The 16,358-nt window shown below is 38.3% G+C and overlaps 1 protein-coding gene across 2 annotated transcripts in view; it reads right to left on the reverse strand.

The window, feature by feature from the left end:
- Nucleotides 1-8,510: 8,510 nt before the first annotated feature.
- Nucleotides 8,511-16,358, reverse strand: part of Pafah1b2 (platelet activating factor acetylhydrolase 1b catalytic subunit 2) — a 28,591-nt gene continuing 20,743 nt past the window's right edge. For both annotated transcript variants that reach the window (XM_048795852.1, XM_015489836.2), the window contains 2 exons: nucleotides 15,888-16,010; nucleotides 8,511-12,060 (listed from right to left, as the gene is read on the reverse strand). In XM_048795852.1, coding sequence (XP_048651809.1) covers nucleotides 11,782-12,060; nucleotides 15,888-16,010 — 402 coding nt within the window. In that variant the 3' untranslated portion in view covers nucleotides 8,511-11,781. The remainder of the gene's footprint in view (nucleotides 12,061-15,887; nucleotides 16,011-16,358) is intronic.

The following is a 16,358-nucleotide window of genomic DNA, read 5'->3' on the forward strand; positions in this document are numbered from 1 at the left end:
AAAAAAAAAAAATATATATATATATATATATATATATATATATATATATGGTAGTCCAACTATAACTAAAAAAAAAAATACTTTTAAAAGATGTATAAGCATATGCCGGGCACAGTGGTGCCAACCTGTAATCGTCGGAACTTGGGAGGCTGAGGCAGGAGTATCTCAAGTTCAAAGCTACCCTCAGCAATTTAACAAGACCCTGTCTCAAAAATAAAAAGGGGGTTGGGGGTGTAGCTCAGTGGTAGAGAGCTTGACTAGCATGTGTGAAGCACTGCATTTCATTCTCAGCACTGCATGTAAATAAAGGTCCATTAACAACTAAAAAAAAAAATTTAAATAAAAATGAAAAGGACTGGGAATGTAGCTCAGTGAAAAAATGCCTCTGGGTTCAATCCCCAGCTACAAAAATCAATAAATAAAATGTATGAATTTGCTATAATGTACATGTATTCCATTTATAGGACATACTAAATATGTTTAAGGGAAAAGAAATGTGGTTACCTTAAATGCTGTCAGACATTCTGGTGAAGCCAGGTAGGCTGGTGCCTCTTAAGAATTCTCTTAGCTGGAAAAATTGCAGCAGTCTCAAGTCAGCTTTTGGCCCTGCCTTACTCCCAGGGCATCATTGCAATGAGGGCTATTTTACCTTATGACCAGTTATAAATATTCATTCATTCCTGCAATAAATATTTAATAAGCACCTACTATGTGCCATGTACTGTTCTAGTTAATGGGCAAATGGTGAATGGGAGCATTAGAGCTGGCCCTTGTCCAAATACAGCAAACTTAGGGTGAAGGCAGAGCAAGAGGCAGCAAAAGGAAAACCCTAGAAAGTCAGCCAGAAGGGCACCTTAGGGGTTTCCTCTACTAACCTTTCCTTGAACGATGAGTAAAGGGAAGCCCAGAAAAAAGACAACTTATTAGTAGCTTACTATACTCAAGCCTTCTAATTATTTTTACTTTTTTAATTTTTTGGTGCTGGAGTTTGAACTCAGGGCCTCATGGACATAGCTCAGTGGTGGAGCGACACCCCCAGTCCCTATACTCGAATCTCTTGCACATTAGTCCAGTACGTTTGCCAGCATCTAGACAACCCTGGATCAGAGGACCCTCAAAATAACAAGAGGTTTTTATTTGTTTTTTTCTTTTTTGGTATTGGGAATTGAACCCAAGGGCACTTAACCACTGAGCCACATCCCCAGCATCTTTTTATCTTTTGAGATAAGGTCTCACTAAGTTGCTTAAGGACACACTAAATTGCTGAGGCTGGCATTGAACTTGCTATCCTCCTGCCTCAGCTCCTGAGCTGCTAGGATTATAGGTGTGCACCACTGTGCCTGGCCCTCAAGAGGTCTTTATAATGAGCCCTCCATGTAGTCAGATGCCCAGTTTGGAGAATCAATGTGGATTTCCATATTCCAACTGAACTTCTCTCTTGATGACCCAGCTCATCTTGCTAGTAAATACCAAGAACACTCCCCATTGACTTGAGCTCCCCACTTATAGTCTGATGTAATTCAAAGGGCCTACCATTTGCCAGGAACTTTCCTGGGTGCAGTGAGAACAAACTGAGGATTATAGAGTTTCTGCTAAACCCAGGATGGGTGACTAAGGGAAGAAGCATTAAAGTTTAGCCTCAAAGAAAAGAAAAAAAAAAAAAAAGTTTGGCCTCTTAGGCTTTTGGGTAAAATGTGACCCTAGACCTTTTAAAAATACACATATGGGGGGCTGGGGTTATGGCTCAGTGGTAGAGCACTTACCTCAAATGTGTGAAACACTGGGTTTGATTCTCTGCACTGCATACAAATAAAAAATAAAGGTCCATCAACAATTAAAATAAATATAAAAAATTTAAAAATACACATATGGGGTTCTACTTCACACTTACTGAATCACAGTGGAACTAAAAAATCTGCATTTTACGGGCTGGGGTTGTGGCTTAGTGGTAGAGCACTTGCATTGCACATGTGAGGCCCTGGGTTCGATCCTCAGCACAACATAAAAATAAATAAAATAAAGGTGTCCATCTAAAAATAAAAAAAAAAAAAATCTGCATTTTAACAAATTCTAGGAGCTTGTGTAATAAAATTTTATAATTAGTGCCTAGTGCCACCTAACTCTATTATTGCAATCCCCAGATCCAGATCATGGGGGAGCTTAGGAAAAAAAGGTGTGATTTTGTTTTGAATTACTGTCAGAGTTACATACAGTTCTCTGTAATTTTATTTTTTTTTTAAGGACCTTGCATTGTGCTGCAAAAATCTGAATATTTATATTTCTTGGTTTTTTTCCTCATACATTTTACATTTTAATATGTGGAACCACTGGAAATTTGTAACAGATTAATTTGTGATGGCAGTTTTAAGTGTGTTGTCATTGTCTCCATTGTCTTCACTTTGTCTAGAGCCTATTATGGAAACAATAAAATTTATTGTGTCGGTTGCTTTGAATCTTAAAAAAAAAAAAAAAAGAAAAAAAAAAGAAACTCAAGCAAACTCAGTGATCCTTCTTGCAAGGTCTCCAGGGCTTAACCTTTGAATTCTCAGTCCCCTGGGTGTTTAGGCCTTGTGGGAGCGTAGCAGCCCCAGATTTTCTTGCTGTTCTCCTCTGCAGAACTTTCCTTAGAGTCTCTGCCCCACCCCCTGGGAGGGATCAATAGGACACAGTTATGAATAGGCCCTTTCTGAAATCTGGCAGAGAGGAGAGAAGGCCTTTTTGTTAGCTGCTGTAGTCAATACAAAAGAAAAGCAGTGCTGGGTCTCAAAGCCAGACTTGTGTGCAAAGGGGAGATGTGGAGGTCTCAGGGTACTTCAGCTTTCTGTGCGTGTCTAGCTATTGCATTCTCTGCCACAGTATACAGAAAGCTCAATCCAAAGCGGCCCTAAAGGGGGCAGAGTAGGTAGAGTCATATGGCTCAAGATACTCCCTTGTGGGTCAACTTTCCTGAATCTGAGCAGCAAACATACCAAAGACATGGAACCATTCACAAAGTAGCTGACATAGGTTCCCAGCCTTGCATGGGCCTGCTCATTTTAAGTCACAGGGGATTTGTGAAGTTTGGGGCAAGAGGACCAGGAAGAAACTCTGGCTGGCTAAGGGGTATTGTTAAAATGAGCCGAAGACTTCACAGGAATAGGATACTATAAAAATCAGTCAATGTGCTATTCCAATCCAATCAAGTATATAATTTAGAAACCTGGGAGGAACAGAATGGCCGTGCCTATCTGCCTATTGGGGTGTGACAGACCTTAGTGTCAAGAAATGGTATAACTTTAGCACAGAGAAAAAGGTTGCAAAACCAACTTCAAGTGAAGGAAATGGACTTGAAGTTCCTTGTTTTCATCATGACCATAAAAAGGGCCCAGTGTGTCCATTTGGAGCTCAGAATTGTCTGGACCTAGGCAGCCCCAGCAGCAGGAATTTGGCACTTCTTTCCATCATTTAAGTTCTGTTCTTTCCCAGGGCTGCTCTTGTACCTGGACATTTCTCCTTCAAGGACTGTGAAAACTGGAGTCAGATCAGATTGGGACTCAAGAGTCCAAAATACTCCACAGTGGTATTGGGCTTAGCTGCATTCACCACTCTAAACTATTGTCTAGAAAACAGGAAAACACAAGGGAGAGCAGCTTTGACCAAGTGGGCAGGTCTTTTTGTCTTTCTCCTAGAAATAGATCAATTTCCATTTCCTAAAACTGGGAAATTACTGCAATTCATTCAGGCCCTGCATCTGATCTGGTTCCCCCTGGCCATATGATAGAACCAACATCAGAGATTTCCAGGAAACCAGGCTGGTTATCAGGTTATAGGAAACAAGCATATAAATAATTGATCAGTTCAAATCTGTGCCTCCAAAGATTGCTGATAAAGATGAGACAGCCATCCTCCTCCAATTTCAAGAAAGCTTGGGTCTCTCGACAGGCGTGGTGGCGTACACCTGTAATACCAGAGACTCAGGAGGCTGGGGCAGGAGGATTGCAAGTTTGAGGCCAGCCTCAGCAACACAGTGAGGCCCTAAGCAACTTAAAAAGACCCTGTCTCAAAAAAAAAAAAAAAAAAAGGCCTCAGTAGTAAAGTACCTCTGGTTTCAATCCCTAGTGCACGCATGCACATACACAAAATTAATAAAAGCAAGCAAGCAAACTTAGGTCTCTAAAATGTTCGAAGATGTACCTCAAGAACTTTGGCCATCTCTGGCTGTATTTAAAGATTACACATAGCCATCCAATTGTTATTCCAAGTTGTTCTCAGTAACAGAAAGGAATCCTCTCTTTTCACTTGGGTCACATCTCAGGATATATCCCATACCTTCTCCTAGTCTATTGGTCCTCAGATCCCTCACAAAGATGATTTTTGTCATTCATAATATCTTTGTTTCTTTGAACCTGTCTAGCTTTTTCTTTTACCTTCTCTTCCTATAAACATTATCTTTATTAATTCCATCTAGTTCTAAGCAAACTATTCAAAAAGAATTCTCAGAAAGTATTTAAATTTTTTTTGTAATTGTAGATGGACACCTTTATTTTATTTATTTTTATGTGGTGCTGAGGATCGAACCCAGTGCCTCACACATGCTAGGCAAGCCCCTAAGCTACAGCCCCCAGCCCCTCTCAGAAAGTTTTATATTATGTATTGCATCTGTTGTGTTGTTTGAAAGTATGTGTTGTTCCACTTTTGCCTTTATTCATCACTAGCAGAAATAATCTCTCTCATAAGCAGCATCATGGTGTCATCTGAAAGAACTAGGCATAAAGATCAAAAGATTTGTGTGACTATTTCAATTCTAACAGTTACTGGATAGATGACCATGAACAAATCACTGGATTTCCCATTCATTCATTCATTGCCTAGTTTTGTACTATTCACTAAGCTAGGTGCTAGGAACAAATAAAACACATTCTTTGTTCTTAACAACTCATAATGTAGTAGTATAAAGAAAAAGATAAGCATATAGTACAAAATAAGTGCCATAATAAAAGTTTTACACAGGGTTATCATAGGAACTCAGATGTAAGACCTAACAGACCAAAGTTGAAAATAGGAGAAACAAGAGTACACTCTATGGGCTGGGGATGTGGCTCAAGCGGTAGCACACTCGCCTGGCATGCGTGCGGCCCGGGTTCGATCCTCAGCACCACATACAAACAGGGATGTTGTGTCCGCCGATGACTAAAAAATAAAAATATTAAAAATTCTCTCTCTCTCTCTCTCTCCTCTCTCACTCAAAAAAAAAAAAAAAAAGAGTACACTCTAGGAGGTTTCTCTGTGGGATAGAGAATGAGTAGGAGCTTAGCCCAGTAAACCGGCAGGAGTACATCCCAGATAGGGAGTTCCAACTAAGGGGAAATACATAGACTTAAGTTCAATGCTAGGGGAATGAAAGTTCAAGGGAAAATGTGAGAGAATAAGAATTGAAAGGAGGGGAGGGCTAGGGCTGGGGGTGCAGCTCAGCATTAGAGCACTATCTCCCATGTGTGGGGCCCTGGGTTTGATACTCAGCACCACATAAATAAAATAAAAAGGTATTATGTCCACCTACAACTAAAAAAATATTAAAAAAAAAAATTGAAGAGGGGCCAGGGCATGGAGACTGTTGGATGTTACATTTAATAGCTTGGACTTGATCTTGTAAGTCAGCAGCTGTCAACAAGCATGCTGCAGTACACTCAAGTGTTATGATTTAGTTACAAATGTGCTGGCACAGCTTGATGGATGTGTAAAATCTGCATGTAAATAAAGTAGAATGAGCTAGCAAAAAAGTGAAAGGTAAGAGGCATTGTACAAAATCAGGCCAGAGTCAAAAGACTTCTTACAGTTAGCAAAACATTAAAATCTTTGTTTCTGGGCCATGTAAAACTAGGTAGTTGTTCAGTGCAGCGCACACCTGTTATCCCAGTTATTTGGGAGGCTAAGGCGGGAAGATCACAAGTTCAAGGCCAGCCTCAGGAACTTAGTGAGACCCTGTCTCAAAATAAAATTAAAAAGGGGCCAGGGGACCCAGCTCAGTGGTAGAATACCCCTGAATTCAATTCCTAGTACCATAGGGGAAAAAATATAAAAACAAAAAATGTAGCCACTTTGAGATTCTGTATTTGCCATGGCTTTCCCCATGTTCGGAGTGAGGGACCTTTGTCTTCTAAGCACACAACTTCATCCACTTGTGCTAACTGAAGTTCAGTTGGGGGTAATTTGGATTACAGACAAGCAAATCCTCTGGACCTACACTGCCTTCACTGCTGCTGGGTATTTTTGTTTGTTTCTTTTTGTTACTGGAGATTGGACTCAGGGGTGCTTAACCTTGAACTACATTCCCTACCCCATTTTTTTGAGACAGGGTTTTGCTAAAGATCCCATTAAATTGCTGAGGCTAGCCTAGAACTTGTGATCCTCCTGCCTTAGCCTCCTACATTGCTGGGATTAGTTTGTCCTACTGTGCCTGGCTCTGTTGGATGATTAAGGGTTCATAAAAGCTGCTGACAAAGGAGAGACCTTCATAGACGGAGAGAAATTTGGAATGATTAGATACAGGGGAAGGGCAACTAGGAAAACAAAAATTCCTCAGTTTAATATTTCCACATTTTCATCATGCTATTTTGAAGTAAGCCATTTTAGTTTAGTAGCAGCACTGTGGTGAAGTGTGATGAATCATACAAAGATTAGCGAAACTTCTATCAAGGAATACTATCGTGGAATATCCACTAGCTTGTGTGGTATATTATCAGGATAGGTACTGATGTCAGTTGAGTAACTGACCTTTGTTCTAGTCTCATAGAAGAGAATAATTAGAGAAGGCTGCTTTAGTTTAGAAGGTAATAAATGAGCCCATGCTCAAGGTTCATGTCCTACATTCTGTTGTCACATTAACTCAGTCTGATGACACTCACCCAGTTCAGATAAGGCATTCTCTACCACAAGAACCCAAACTAACCTTTCTGCAAAATGGTTTTAGCCTTTTATGTGGTGGACTTCAAGGGAGGTAGCTGTGCTTTCTGAAGGTCTGACTAGAACTCCTCGTTTGACGTTTTCATCTGCAACTGTGGTCACTCCCCACAGTTTTAGAAGCTGCTAAACTCCTACCTACTTAAAAGTTATCTCTCTGCAATATATTGTGATTATACTTAAACCTTAAGCTTTTAATTGCTTTTATTCCTATTCTGCTATACTAGGGACAGACTCAGGGCCTGGCACATGCTAGGCAAATACTCCACCAATGAGCTATATATCTAACCCTCCTCCTCCTCCTCCTTCTTTTTCTTTTAAAATATTTTTTAGTTGTAGGAGGACATAATGCCTTTATTTTTATTCATTTATTTTTAAGTGGTGCTGAGGCTCGAACTAAGGGCCTCACAATGCTAGGCTAGCGCTCCACAGCTGAACCACAATCCCAGCCCTGCCCTCTAACCCTTCTTTAGATTTTTAAATTCATTTAGTCAAGTAGTATCTTCCTATTAATCTGAATTTTTAATAAGAGTAGCTAGGCAATCTTTGAACCCCTTCATGTATACTACCAAAAATTCTTGCTCCATATTCATTTTAATTTTACTGCTGGTTTAACGTAGGAAGATGACCAGACAATGCACTTTAAATAATTCTCATTACTATGGCTGCAGAAAGACTGAAGGAACTCCAGACTTGGTTCAAGTGAGAAGACTGTCTTACTTCATTCCCAGGACCTTCAACTGAAAGGAAACCAGGGATTTGTCATCAACTTAGCAAATCAAAAGCTGGAGCCAAAAAGATACCTCAGCATGAATTAGCAGCAGCAAGAGCTAGGACTTTTAAGTCAGGTAAAGCTGGGTTCAATTCCTAGATCAACCATTTAAATTACAACTAACCGGGACAAGATTTAAAAAAAAAAAAAAAACAGTCTCTGGGCCTCTTAGGCAAGAGTAAAAAGAATGCAGTTACATAAATCACACAAGAGGTTAACACATGGAAAATACTGTCCTGAGCATTTCTTTTTCCTTGCAGTGCTGGGGATGGAACCCAGGGCCTCATACATGGTAGACAAGATCCCTACTCCTGAGCCACATTCCCAGGCCACCAGGCTTTTTTATCTGGATGGCAAAGAAACTCAGCAGTGCAAACTTTTTCAAGTGCTTAAGTTTAACCTCAGGGCAATAATGGAGAGATTTTCAAAATTAAAAATTGTTAGTGTACAGAATGGAAAAACAGTGCAACCTGGGACATTTTACGTGAATTAATTCTAAACACTGCGATTAGGGAAAAGGGTCAAAAGGTCAGTTTATGGTTTAAGAGTTATTTTTAATTGCCAGATACTCTGAACCAATTTAACACATTTAACAATTTTTCCTCTTTTGTACCCAGGATTCCTTATAACTATTCACCCCACCCAAGAAGGTAAGCGTACATTCAGTTCCACAGAAAAGTAGCAAAATGATAAAAGTATCCAATTTACTTATGATAAGGTAGGAAAAAAACCATCCCTTCTTTTTCCCACTGGAATCCAAAATATGATAAAAGGAGACAGAAAGACATCAGCAAAGTTCGAGTGAAATGGACATTTATATTGAAATATGCACTAAACAGAATGAGTACTAATAGTCAAGGAAACTTTGCCAAAGCAGAGTCACAAGCTCCCCTTGGGGAGGTTCAGTCAGCCAGCGGCAGTGATTCCCCCAAGGAACACCCCAAGGGAGTCTGGGGCTCCTCTCCAAAAAGCCTCCTTTCAAGAAGCGCCCACTCACTGCTCCCACATGGACCCACACAGATTCAGGAGCCTGGACATGCTCCTCCTTTTCAAATAATTTTAGTTTCTTCTTCACTGCAATAAATATAAAATTGGCAATGTTCATACACCACAGCACAGACATTATTTCAGGCTTTAGCATACAACTGTAAACAGTGACTAGGTTAAAAAAAAAAAAAGGCCAAGAATTTCTTTTTATGTTTTTAAACAAGAGTCAACAATTATTTTCCTTTTTTGTGATACGAGGGATTAAATACAGGGCCTCACGCTTCCTAGGCAAGCATTCCACCACTGAGCTACATACATCCCCAACAGGTTTGTTTTATTTTGAGACAGGGTCTTCCATGCTAAATTGCCTGGGGTGGTCTTGAATTTGGGATCTTCCTGCCTCTGCCTCCTAAGTAGGTAGAATTACAGGCAGGCACCGATTACAATTCTTAAGAACAGACCATGAGCTACTTAAGATTTGTCTTGGCGGATTAAGATTTTTGACAGAAGATTCAAGGCGATGGCCAGATCACTGCCTATGGCAACCTACACTGTGTGGGCAACAAAACAACTTGCACTAGATCGCCCTGAGGCAGTCTACCTTCAACCCAAACACAGACATCTTTAAAGTTCCATCACTGGCTACCAAATAGCAGGAGGGTGGGCAAAGGGATTAAAATTTTCTGGGAAAGGAACAGAACAGTATCTCTACCAGCTGCCTGGAAAGTTGGCCCCTTAAATCATAACAACTAGGACATTTCACGGACAGTGCATTAAATTTATATTTTAAAAAAAGTACAGACTTTGCAGTAAATTCTGTCACTGAAGCAAACTGGGATGTTAATCAAAGTAAAAAAATACATTTTGTCTAGAGCAGTGCAAAGAAATCTTGGCAAGAAATGACAGTGGACTCAACATCTGCACATTAGCAACAGGGCAGAATTTTATTTAAAAGGCTAGTGGTTCAAATACTATTGCTTGAATAGCTCTGGTAGATATAAAATGTACTATCATCTGAGGTTTATACACATAAGCAAAGGAGCTGAGGCCAGCTCACAAAGGGATATTTGATCCTCAGTGACAAGAGAAGCTAAAAGCGCATGCTTGCAGGAATAACCTAAGGGATTTATTTGGACCATATTCCCACCACCTCTGACAGACACAAAAAGACCCAGATAGGAACCTGGCTTTCCACACAAAATTCTGGCTTAATTAACACTCCTTCCTGCAACTATACATCTCATTAAGAATAAAAAAAAAATCTGACTTGAAAAACTGAAGAGCCTGGGCTACCAAAAATAAAAAGGGAATTTTAATATAGTAAACAAGTTTAGTAAACACCATGTATATTTTCTGTTGTTAATGAAGACATGATACATTCAGAAAACTAATCTTTTTTTAAAGACAAAAAAAAAAAAAAAAAAGAAATCCTAGAAAGAGGCTCAACAAGGAAAAAAACCAGCCCAAGTTCAATCCTTCTCAGTCAGATGTGAGTACTACACAGATCAGTACCTTTCTATGAACACACAAAGCCCTGCCAGTTGCTTTGCAAGCAGCACATAAAACATATACCTTCGTTACTGAGTTTGAATTTAAGCAGAATCATTGCAGAGCATTTTGATGGGTCATATCACTACCCAATCTGGTCCAGTTTAAAATATGTTTGTAGATCCAGTTTGTATGTATTTCATAGGTATATTAAACAATAAACCACCTACTGTTCCATTATTTTCTTAAATGGCAGTTCTTATAGTTCAAGCGAACCATTAAGATTATAAACAGCGCTTTTGAAATTCTCAGATAAAGATACATTAATAAGAAACCTGAAAAGTTAAGTGAACCTAGTTTTTTTTTTACTAAACTGCCAGGATAAAGGTAGAAAGCCTATCAGTAGCTTTACTGTTTTCTCACGAAATGTCAAAAGATTTTTTTGACTGATATTAAAAAAAATAAAATATAGAGCTGGGGTAAGAGGGTAGTTCAGTGGTAGAGTGCTTGCCTAGCATGTGCAAGGCCCTGGGTTTGATTCCCAGCACTGTAAAAATTAAAAATATACACCACAGACTACTACAAAATTTGAAATGTCAGGCATTATGGAATGAGAAACAAGAGTTCTGATTTTTTTTTTCATAAAAGGAAACTGTAATAGGTTTTAATGAAAAAACAAACTAGAACTCTGAATATGGATAACACTACACAGACTCTAGCACAGAACACCACACACAAGAATGAGTTACACATCAGTAATATCATCATGAGAGTAACTGGCTGGGGACTCTGGCTTCCAGCAATGGAGCTCCTAGATCAAAATTTGTTAAAAGCTCGTAAGGTCAATAAAGACCAAAAAATAAAATTAAAAAGGAGAAGGGATGAGGAGATAAAGAGGAGGAAAGGCTGCATGCATGAGTCTATTATAGACATGATATTCAGCAGCATAAAAAATAATACCCTCCAAAAAGCTTGTCAAAGGGGGCAAAACCTATTTTTCACTGTTAAGCATGGGAAAGATAAAGAGTGGTACAAATTCACTTGTAACTATCGCATCTCCCATATTTGAGTAATACACATTTAATATGATGCTATATGTTAAGAAAACACCAAGGACATATATGAGTAAAACAAAATAAAACAAAAGGCTAAATTATGAACCTTAAAAACTGGGAAAAAAAAAAACAAAAAACATCTGTTTAAAGCCAAGTAGGTGTGATTCTGATAATTATCATATGACATAATCCATAGAAAAAGCCCAAGAAAAGAATCTTCATATTATTCAGTACTTGGGCTTGATGATATCCTAGGAAAAACAGTGATAATTCAATGAATGTGTCACACAAACAACTAAAAAGTCACCTTCTGGTTTCAAATCAATTTAAACAACAATCTTCCTTGGCTAATTTTTCTCCTGTGTCAAACAAAACTTCTATATACAGGACCAGTTTAAATCCCTCCTCCCTTCAAACACTAGATATGAGCATCCAGGAGCATTCTACAATGCAAAGTGCCTTAAGAAAGAGGATTCTGTAGTGCCAGTGATATAACTGATCTGAGGAAGCTGGGATGCTATTAACACTGATGGGAGCCAGTCAGGCAATGGTGGTCTGTTTCTCCTCAGGTGTTTCCTCCAGCAACTGCATGATCAGTTCATGGAGGGGTTTGCAGATCTTTGCATAGCCCCCGCCTGTGAGATGCAGAAAATCAAACATGTCATGGCAGGAGATGGCACCGTCCGAGTGCACGAAGCCCCCATCTGTATCCAGGAGCTGCACATTGGCAAGCTTCGGCAGGGAAACCTTGAGAAGCTGGTTCACCTTGGCATTCTTTTGCCGCAAAGGGTTGGGCTTCTCACCTCGAGGTAATAAACCCTGGGGCAAAACAGAGAACAACATTAAGTTTGAAGGTTCATGTGTTTTTCTTCACAAGCTTGTGATTTCAGATATTTCTGGAATACTTACTTCATTTGACACTGTAAATAACCTCTGATTTCTAAAACACAAGATTAGTTTTAGTGGAAGCTGACCAGTCCTGCTTAATTTCTTCATTTTTCTTTCCTCCTCCTGTCACTCAATTCTTGGCTGGTGTTCTTTGGGGAGGCACCCTTAGTCTACTATTATCTCTACTGTAAACACTTCACCCTAAAGCTTCAGAATTACATACTGAACTTCTGGCTACAGAACCAAACCTGGATGCACTTGAGGTACTCCCAACAAGTCCAAAAGCAATTCATCATCTTCCTCTCAACCTATGCTGTTACATTCTATCAACTGGTCATTCCAACATCCCTGAGTCTCTCATCCCACACACCTTATTTATCACTGTTACTGTGCTGTTGCATCCTAAATATTTCTCTAAACCATTTACTTTGTGTGTGTGTGTGTGTGTGTGTTTTAGTTGTAGATAGACACAATATCTTTATTTAGTTATTTTTATGTGGTACTGAGGATGGAACCGAGTGCCTCACACATGTGAGGCAGGCACTCTACCACTGAGCTACAACCCCAGCCCTAAACCATTTGCATTTTTTTCATCCTGATCATATACACACACTGCTATAGCTCAGGAACTTACCACCTCAATTCATGTAAAAATGAAATGTCCTGACTAGACTTCCTAGCTCCATTGTTGTTTTCCGTTCAATCCTGTCTCCTATAGCTATCAAAAAAATCTAGCTCAAAGCCATACTTATTAATGCCATATGGAAGATACACCATAATACACTAGAAGAGAATTGGAACCAATGCAGTCTTGGTGAATCAGAGCCACATAATACCTGGCAGGATAAAACAAAGTGCCCTAAAATGATTTTAACTTGTATTAGTGATCTAATATAATTTTCAGGTAGATAAGAAGTCTGTCAGCCTACTAAAAAAGAAAAATGCCTACTCTTTCTTATATAGAGCACAGTTTTATCATCCCAAACTAGCAGTAGTCTTTACAGAAAACTGATCCCATTACAGAACTATTGTCAGATATCCCCAACCTAACTGGGTGTAGTGGTGGCACACCTGTAATCTCAGTGACTCAGGAGGTTAAGGCAGGATTCTGAGTTCAAAGCCAGCCTCAGCAACTTAGTGAGAATCTGTCTCAAAATAAAACATGAAAAGGGCTAGAGATGTGGCTCAGTGGGTAAGTGTCTCTGGGTTCAATCCCTGGTAACAAAAGAAAAAAAAAATCCCTAATATTTCAGTTGGTTGATACCCAATAGAAGTTACTTTTATTTAAGCAAAAATTTTTCCACTAGCTTCTCTTATAGGGTCTGTATGGTAACAGGTCTTATTTTACAGAAGTATATTTCCTGCAAGTATTTTTTTCATTTGTTTATTTATTTATTTATTTTTGTATGTGGTGCTGAGGATCGAACCCAGGGTCTCGCACGTGCGAGGCGAGTGCTCTACTGTTGAGCCACAACCCCAGCCCCTGCAAGTATTTTTTTTTAAAAAACATAGCTGGGAGGCTGGGGTGTGGTTCAGCCGTAAAGCGCTTGCCTTCCACGTGTGAGGCACCGGGTTCGATCCTCAGCACCACATAAAAGTAAATAAACAATAAAAATACTGCGTCCATGTATAATTTAAAAATATTTAAAAAAAAAACATGCTCAAAATATATACATTTTCATGTCTAAGCTTTTTCAGAAAATGTTAGGGCCAGGAGTACCAATTTATTTTATAAGTTTATAGCTCCAAAGAGCTATAGAGAATTATGACTCATTACCCTGGTCCATTACTGTCTATCCTTATTAAGTATCTCAAAAATTTTACAAAATGAAGTCAAACCCTAGTTTGTATTTCTGTTAAAAGCATAAGGTGTTGTATCTAATAGTTAACAAAGAAGAACACTCTTCAGTGCTGACATGTTAAAGTCTGGGTAGAGATATAATGAACAATAGGAAAGATGACCAGTGAATATCCATCAACAACTATCTATCTATCTATCTATCTATCTATCTATCTATCTATCTATTTATTTAAGTCTCAAGAACAGGGAAACATATTTACTGAGATTTTTTTGCCAAGGATGAGAAAAATTATGCATTTGTATGCCATATTCCTTAATATCACTATTGAGGGTATTCCATATGATTCCCTCCCCACATTGGTTTTTAACAACTGCTAAAATATGGTAATGTTAAAGGAAAAAATATATATATTACACTCCTAATCCCTTCACCTTCTAACAAGTGTTAACTTTGTTTCCTTTTAGCCCTTTTCCAACTACATGTTTAAGTAATTCTAAATATAATATACATGTTGTTTAGCATTCCAACTTTTCATCTAAACACACCATAAAATCTGTTTTTACACAGCCCTTATAACTGTAATGTATTTAACACCAACATATTCAATGACTTATGTAATCACATCCCTATACTACTGGCTATTTAGGTTATTCCCAATATTTTAGTATTATTAATAATTAATACTTCTGTATTTTTCAAACTTCAAAATCTGCCTGAAATAAAGAATACTTATGGAAGATTTACCCAGCAACATTCATACAACAATATTTCCTAAGCAACTACTAAATTCTTGTCACTGTAATTTAAAAGTAAACTGTTAACCACAATACAATCCTTTCTGGAATAATACAGGATATATCAACAAGTAAATTATACCATGGAATAAAAAAAAAAAAAAAAAGATCTGGCTCTGTAGCATCGATAAATCAAAATCAAGTCTCCCTAGCACAGCATACTAGGCCACATGATCTGGCTCTGGCCTCTTCCTCCTGACAATTAGAGCCTCAAACTTTATATATCCTCCTATGTTTACCCAACAAATACATACAGGTACAAGCCTTTGATCATTTTCTTCTTTTTTCTCTGTAATGCTTCCAAAGTTCTTCCTTCCCCATTTGGAGAACAACGAATTCTTTAAAACTAAACTCTAATATGGTAATGTTTGTCTAAAACATCCTCTGTTCTTTCCTCACTGCCATTAGTATACAGTAGAGTAATTCTCTATATTGCTGTCTCCATCTACTAGACTGTGAATTCCCTCAGAGGGATGATGCCTTATTCATTTTTGTGTGCTCCAGACCTAGGATAGTGCCTTGTATACAATGATCCTCATGTCTGTTGAACAAATGGCTACCTTCTTAACATTATCTCATTAAAGAACTAAATATGTATCAGAGTTTACTAAAATGTACATTTCAAATATGGCTAAAAAATATCTATATCTAGGCTTTTACACTAAGAAATATAGCTGTTTATCTTTAAGACTATGAAGAATTAGCTTTAACTTTACAAATGATAACACTTTCTGCTTAAGTAAGATTATGAAGTATCTCTTTTCCTCGACAGAAATTTCTGATGTTTTAGAGAATTCAGATATTCTAATACATATAACACCTCTAACATACTAACAGCAGATCAAACAACAAAGCTAACCTAAAACTAGGTTTATTAAAAAGAGACACAGGACTCAAACAAATCTCTATGTACAATTTTTTATCAATAAAGGTAACAAAGAAAAAGGCTGAACAAAGATAAGCAGATAAAACAACCCTATAGTTGGTATAGGGAATGCTGAGACTAATAACAGTAGGATACATGAGAGAATAAAATAGGTCAAGTAGTAGTACCTTAAACTTTCACCTAAAGATTCTCCAGATTCATCAGCCACAGTATTTTTAAAAAGATTCCTCAGCAAAACTAAAGTATCAAATTCTCCACTCAGCAAAGATTACATACCAATACGATGATTTTGGCCTGTGGCTGCCTTGTGTTGATAAGCTGTACGATGGCCTCAATCCCGCCTGCTACCTCTTCAGCTGTATTTTCATGGTTGTTTGTTCCTACCCAGACAACAATGACCTGGAAGGACGGAAGAAGGGGGGGAAGGCGGGGAAGGAGGGGGGGGGATAAATACCCAGAAATAAAGGAATGTCCAATATTTAGATGAAAATCTGATTTCAACAAAGAAAGAAATATGAACTTCTCAGATGATGCTGGGTAACTTCAACTAGGCAGCTATCTTAAAACATTGATTTATACCTCATATCCTGCATCAGGATAAATTCCAAGCAGAGTAATATTTAATTGGCAAAACTATACTAGAAGGAAAAGAGAAAATTCTATTATTATAGAGTAGGAAGCTAATCTCTCTAGATTTTGAGAGATTAGCTTCTTACTCTATAATAATAAGATTTATGGAAAACTCAA

Source organism: Marmota marmota, unplaced genomic scaffold (genome assembly GCF_001458135.2).
Source record: "Marmota marmota marmota unplaced genomic scaffold, marMar, whole genome shotgun sequence".
NCBI lineage: Eukaryota > Metazoa > Chordata > Mammalia > Rodentia > Sciuridae > Marmota > Marmota marmota.